This window comes from Somniosus microcephalus, chromosome 8 (assembly GCF_052327205.1).
Source record: "Somniosus microcephalus isolate GS21.2 chromosome 8, FLI_Smic_1.0, whole genome shotgun sequence".
In the NCBI taxonomy this organism is placed as follows: domain Eukaryota; kingdom Metazoa; phylum Chordata; class Chondrichthyes; order Squaliformes; family Somniosidae; genus Somniosus; species Somniosus microcephalus.
In genome coordinates, this window is record NC_140994.1 from 229,142,941 (window position 1) to 229,148,940 (window position 6,000).

The 6,000-nt window shown below is 44.1% G+C and overlaps 1 protein-coding gene across 1 annotated transcript in view; it reads right to left on the bottom strand.

The window, feature by feature from the left end:
• wwc1 (WW and C2 domain containing 1) overlaps positions 1 to 2,833 on the bottom strand; it is a 158,761-nt gene extending 155,928 nt beyond the window's left edge. Inside the window, exon 1 of the mRNA XM_085995775.1 lies at positions 2,158 to 2,833. Within this exon, the coding sequence (XP_085851901.1) occupies positions 2,158 to 2,291 (134 nt within the window). The 5' untranslated portion in view covers positions 2,292 to 2,833. The remainder of the gene's footprint in view (positions 1 to 2,157) is intronic.
• Positions 2,834 to 6,000: the final 3,167 nt, after the last annotated feature.

Consider the following 6,000-nt stretch of genomic DNA (forward strand, 5'->3'; position numbering starts at 1 on the left):
GGAACATCCTTCCAGCATCTAGTCTGTCCAGGCCTGACAGAATTTTATAGGTTTCGATGAGATCCCCTCTCAATCTTCCAAACTCCAGTGAGTATAAGCCCAATCGACACAATCTCTCCTCATACGTCATTCCTGCCATCCCAGGTATCAGCCTGGTGAATCTTCGGTGCACTCCTTCCATGGCAAGAACATCCTTCCTCAGCTTACCTTCAGCGACTGGTGCACAATGACACCCAGGTCTCTTTGCACTTCCCCTTCTCCCAATCTATTGCCATTCAAATAATAATGTGCCTTCCTGTTTTTGCCACCAAAGTGGATAACCTCACATTTATCCACATTATAGTGCATTTGCCATGTTTCTGCCCAATCATCTAACCTGTCCAAATCGTACTGGAGTTTCATGACATCCTCCTCGCAGCATACCCTCCCACCCAGCTTTGTGTCGTCTGCAAATTTGGAGATATTACATCCAATTCCCTCGTCCATATCATTAATATATATTGTGAACAGCTGGGGTCCTAGGACCGATCCTTGCGGTACCCCACTAGTCACTGCCTGCCACTCGGAAACGACCCGTTTATTCCAACTCTTTGCTTTCTGTCCGCAAACCAGTTCTCTATCCAAGTCAATACCTTGCCCCCAATCCCATGTGCCTTAATTTTGCACGCTAATCTCTTATGCGGGACCTTATCGAAAGCCTCTGAAAGTCCAAATACACCACATCCACTGGTTCTCCCTTATCTATTTTACCAGTTACATCCTCAAAAAATTCCAGTACATTAGTCAAGCATGATTTACCTTTTGTAAATCCATGTTGACTTTGTCCAATCCTGTCACTGCTTTCCAAGTGCTCTGCTATTACATCTTTTATAATGGACTCGAGCATTTTCCCCACTACCGATGTCAGGCTTACCGGTCTATAATTCCCCGCTTTTTCTCTACCACCTTTTTTGAATAGTGGGGTAACATTAGCTACCCTCCAATCCATGGGTACTGTTCCAGAGTCTATCGAGTTCTGGAAGATGACCAGCAATGCATCTACTATTTCTAGGGCCACTTCCTTAAGTACCCTGGGATGTAGATTATCAGGCCCTGGGAATTTATCGGCCTTCAGTCCCATCAATTTTCCTAACACCATTTCCCTACAAATACTGATTTCTTTCAGTTCCACCCTTTCATCAGACCCTATGTTCCCCAGTATTTCTGGGAGGTTATTTGTGTCCTCCTTTGTGAAGACAGTGTAGTGTATGTACCTTTAAGGGGAGAACTACTTTTTACAGCTCCTGTATACTGTAGTACCGGCAGTGACCACACCTGTATATAAACCCTGAGTAGGGATCTGTATTGTTAGTTTTAGAGTAACCCTCATCCAGTAAACACCTGTTGATTGTTCCTCTGCAGTCTCTGTCTATTTATTGAAGGACACCATACATCAAGATTCATGGATTTAACAGACAGAACCTACTATTGCTCTTATTTCTTGTGTTCTTATATCCAATGGTTGTGAAAGGCCCTATATAAATGCAAGTCTTTCCTTCTTTTTCTGCCCCTTGTTGTTTCTTAGCTCCACCCTAACTGATTCTACATCTTGATTGTCCAAGCTAAGACCCTTTCTCTCTACTGTCTTTATCCCAACTTTTATTTTAATTATTTAAGCTGCAAGAAGACGTAAACCACACAAGACTGAAAAATGCTCGAAAACTGACATTTTTAAAATCAACCACTGGCTATTGCGTTTCATATTTGAAAAGGGTTTAATCAAGACAATTATGGAACCTGAATTTATTTCAAATGTTTTAATACTAACTAGATTTTTTAAAAAAACTGATTCTACTTCAGAGATTTAAAAAAAAGTTTCTGGCAAAATGTCATTAGCCTTGTAAAATTGCCGTGTGCTTTTCTTCAGCGGGCGGCCAATCCAGGAATGTGAAGCATGCGCACTGGAATGACCTCAAAAATAAAAAGTGGCCAAGGAATGGGGCGAGAGCGATTGGGAATGCCGCGCACGCGCAGTGTGGACGAGCTGGTGCTCGACTCCCCCACCCATCGCACCGTTTTACATTACGCACGCGCAGTGCGCCACTCGGCACGACCTTATTTGGTAAGTTTTTAAAAAAAATGGGCGCTGTTTGGGGTTGCTAACCGGGGCCTACCCACCTGTCGCGAGGATCGACCCAACTCGTCTGCTTGGTGTTGTGGTCGATGTAGTACAGCTTCCCGTCGTAATCGGTGGCCTCTTCCCAACCGTGCGGCAGGGGCAATTCTCCATTCCCCTTGCTCGAATTGGGCATAGCGAGCGGTTCTTAGACACTCCTCCATAGGCGAGTGAGACGATGAAGAAGACGATGAAGAAGAAGAAGAAGAAACGCCGAGTGGCTGCTGCTGCTGCGCGCCGGCGGCGCTTCTCCTGGAAACATTTCCTTCCCTCTGGGTTGTTTTCTCTCTCTCGCGCGCGCGATTAACGGACGACGATGATGCGGAGTGAATGGTGTTAATGTTTTCCCATCTCCCTCAGCTCACGCCACGTTGCAGCCGAGTTGAGTTGAGGGAGAGCGAGCGAGCGGCCGAAGATTTCCAACCCCCGGAGTCAACCACAGCTCGCGCCCCCCCACTCACTCCACCGCCGACCCAAATCCTCTCACTACTACCGGCCCTTTCTCTCCCTTGCTTTTTTTAAAAATACTCTTTCGGGTGCAAACTTTCCTGTTGTACCCTTTTTTGTTGCTTGTTTTTTCTCTAAATAAAAGTCAATGTTTCTTCTGGTTGTGAACCGTTGCCCCTTTTTTCCCTCCCCTCCTCTTTCAGCCGCTGCCGAAAAGCACCGCTTCTGAGCGCTCGACACTTAACGCCTGACGTCATCCAGGTTGTCAGTCAGGTACCTTGCTACCGTAGTGACAGCAAAAGGAGTGCCGCAACAAATAGCGGCTTCCGTAATGCTCTTAAAATTGTGATTGCTCCCCCTCTCTTTTTTAAAATGGAGGTAAATCACGCATTTACCCATTATTTTCTGTTAGAAATCAATTTCATGAATACAAATCCCACCATGGCAGCTGGAGAATTTACATAGGATATACAGCACAGAAAATAGCGCTTCGGCCCAACCAGTCCACGCGGACGATTATACTCCACTCGAGCCTCCTCACATCTTTCCTCATCTAACTCTATTAGCTTAACCCTCTATTCCCTTCTCCATCATATGCTTATCTAGCCTCCCCTTAAATGCCATATATCCAATGTAATCTATACTATTTGCTTCAACCACTCCGTGGTAGCGAGTTCCACATTCTCACCACTCTGGGTAAAGAAGTTTCTTCTGAATTCCCTATTTAATTTCTTGGTGATTATCTTATATTGATGGCCTCTAGTTTTGTTCTTCCTCACAAGTGGAAACACTCTGTATCTACTCTATCAAAACCTTTCATGACTTTAAAGACCTCTATTAGGTCACTTCTCAACCTTCTCAAGAGAAAAGAGACCCAGCCTGTTCATCCTTTCCTGATAGGTATACCCTTGCATTTCTAGTATCATCCTTATAAATCTTTTTTGCACCCTCTCTAGTGCCTCTATATCCTTTTCATAATATGGCGACCAAATTGTACGCAGTACTCCCAAGTATGGTCTAACCAAGGTTAAATACAAGTTTAGCATAATTTCTCTACTTTTCAATTCAATCCCTCTAGAAGTAAACCCTAGTGCTTGATTTTTTTATGGCCTTTTTTATAACCTGTATCGCTACTTTCAGTGATTTGTGTATTAAATAAATCTGGAATAAAAAGCTAGTAGCAGTAATGGTGACCATGAAACTACAGGATTGTAAAAACCCATCTGGTTCACTAATGTCCTTTAGGGAAGGAAATCTGCCGTCCTTATCCAGTCTGGCCTATATGTGACTCCAGACCCACAGCAATGTGGTTGACTCTGAACTGCTCTCTGAAATGTCCTAGCAGTTGTATTCAAGAAAGCAGCTCACCAGCACCTTCTCGAGGACAATGAGGGATGGGGAATAAATGCTGGCCTTGCTGGTGAGATCCAGATCCCATGAATGAATTTTTTTTTTAAATTACAGTGCAGTGTATAGAATCATAGAATAGTACAGCACAGAAGGAGGCCATTCAGCCCGTCATGCCTGTGCCAGCTCTTTGAAAGAGCTGTCCAATTTAGTCCCACCGCCCCCCCCCCCAGCTTTTTAACCCATAACACTGCAAATTAGTCCTCTTGAGGAAGGACGTTCTTGCCATGGAGGGAGTGCAGCGAAGATTCACCAGGCTGATACCTGGGATGGCAGGAATGACGTATGAGGAGAGATTGGGTCGATTGGGCTTATACTCACTGGAGTTTAGAAGAATGAGAGGGGATCTCACTGAAACATAAAATTCTAACAGGACTAGACAGACTAGATGCAGGAAGGATGTTCCCGATGGCGGGGGAGTCCAGAACCAGGGGTCACAGTCTAAAGATAAGGGGTAAGCCATTTAGGACAGAGATGAGGAGGAATTTCTTCACCCAGAGAGTGGTGAACCTGTGGAATGCTCTACCACAGAAGGCAGTTGAGGCCAATTCATTAAATATATTCAAGAAGGAGTTAGATATATTTCTTAAGGCTAAAGGGATCAAGGGATATGGGGAGAAGGCAGGGACAGGGTACTGAGTTTGGATGATCAGCCATGATCTCATTGAATGGCGGAGCAGGCTCGAGGGGCCGAATGGCCTACTCCTGCTCCTATCTTCTATGTTTCTATGTTTCAAGTACATGTCCAATTACCTTTTGAAAGTTCCGATGGAATCTGCTTCTACCACCCTGTCAGGTGATTTCCCCTCTAGTTATTTTGCCAGTTATTTTAAATCTATGACCTCTAGTTACCAACCCACTTGACAGAGGAAACAGTTTCTCCCTACTTGCTCTATCAAAACCCCTTATATTTTTGAATACCTCCATTAAAGCTCCCCTTAACCTTTTCTGCACTGAGGAGAACAAGGGATTGGCGAACAAACCAGAGGCAACATGAGGACAATTTTTTTTACGCAGTGAGTTGTGAACTGGAATGCACTGCCTGGAAGGGTGGTGGGACCAAATTCAATAGTAACTTTAAAGAGGGAATTGGATAATTACTTGAAGGGAAAAAAAATTATAGGGCTGCGGGGAAAGAGCAGGGGAGTGGGACTAATTGGATAGCTCTACCAAAGAGCCAACACGGGCACGATAGGCCAAACGGCCTCCTTCTGTGCTGTATCATTCTATAATTCTCTAATCTCTCCACATAAATGAAGTCCCTCATCGCTGGTATCATCCTGGTAAACCTCCTCTACACCCTCTCCAAAAGCCTTGACATCCTTCCTAAAGTGTACACAATACTGCAGCTGAGACCCAACCAATGATTTTTGTAAAGGTTTAGCATGACTTCCTTGTTTTTGTATTCAATGTCCTTATTTACAAAGCCCTATATCCCATATGCTTTCTTAACCGTCTTTCAATTTTCCCTGCCCCCTTCAAAGATTTGTGAATGTGCACCCCCAGGTCCCTCTGATCTTGCACCCCCTCAAAATAGTACCATTTAGATTATACTGCTTCTCCATGTTGTTCCTCCCAAAGTGCATCACTTCACACTTATCTGCATTTAATTAGCATCTGCCATCTGCCCATTTTACCAGCCTATCTAAGTCTTCCTGAAGTCTGCTAATACCCTCCTCAATAGTCACTACATTATAGGGAGTACAATTTAGAAGTTTGGGGATGATACAAAACTATGCAATATAGTAAATAATCATCCTCAAACTTCAAAATTGTACTCCCAAGTCCAGGTCATTTATATATAACAAGAAAAGCAATGGTCCTAATACCGACCCTTGGGGGACGCCACTGCAGACTTCTCTCCAGTCAGAAAAACATCTGTTCACCACTGCTCTCTGCTTCCTACCTTAGCCAATTACATACCCAAGTTACCACCATCCCTTTAACCCCGTGTGCTTCTATTATGTGGTACTTTATAAATTGCCCTTTAT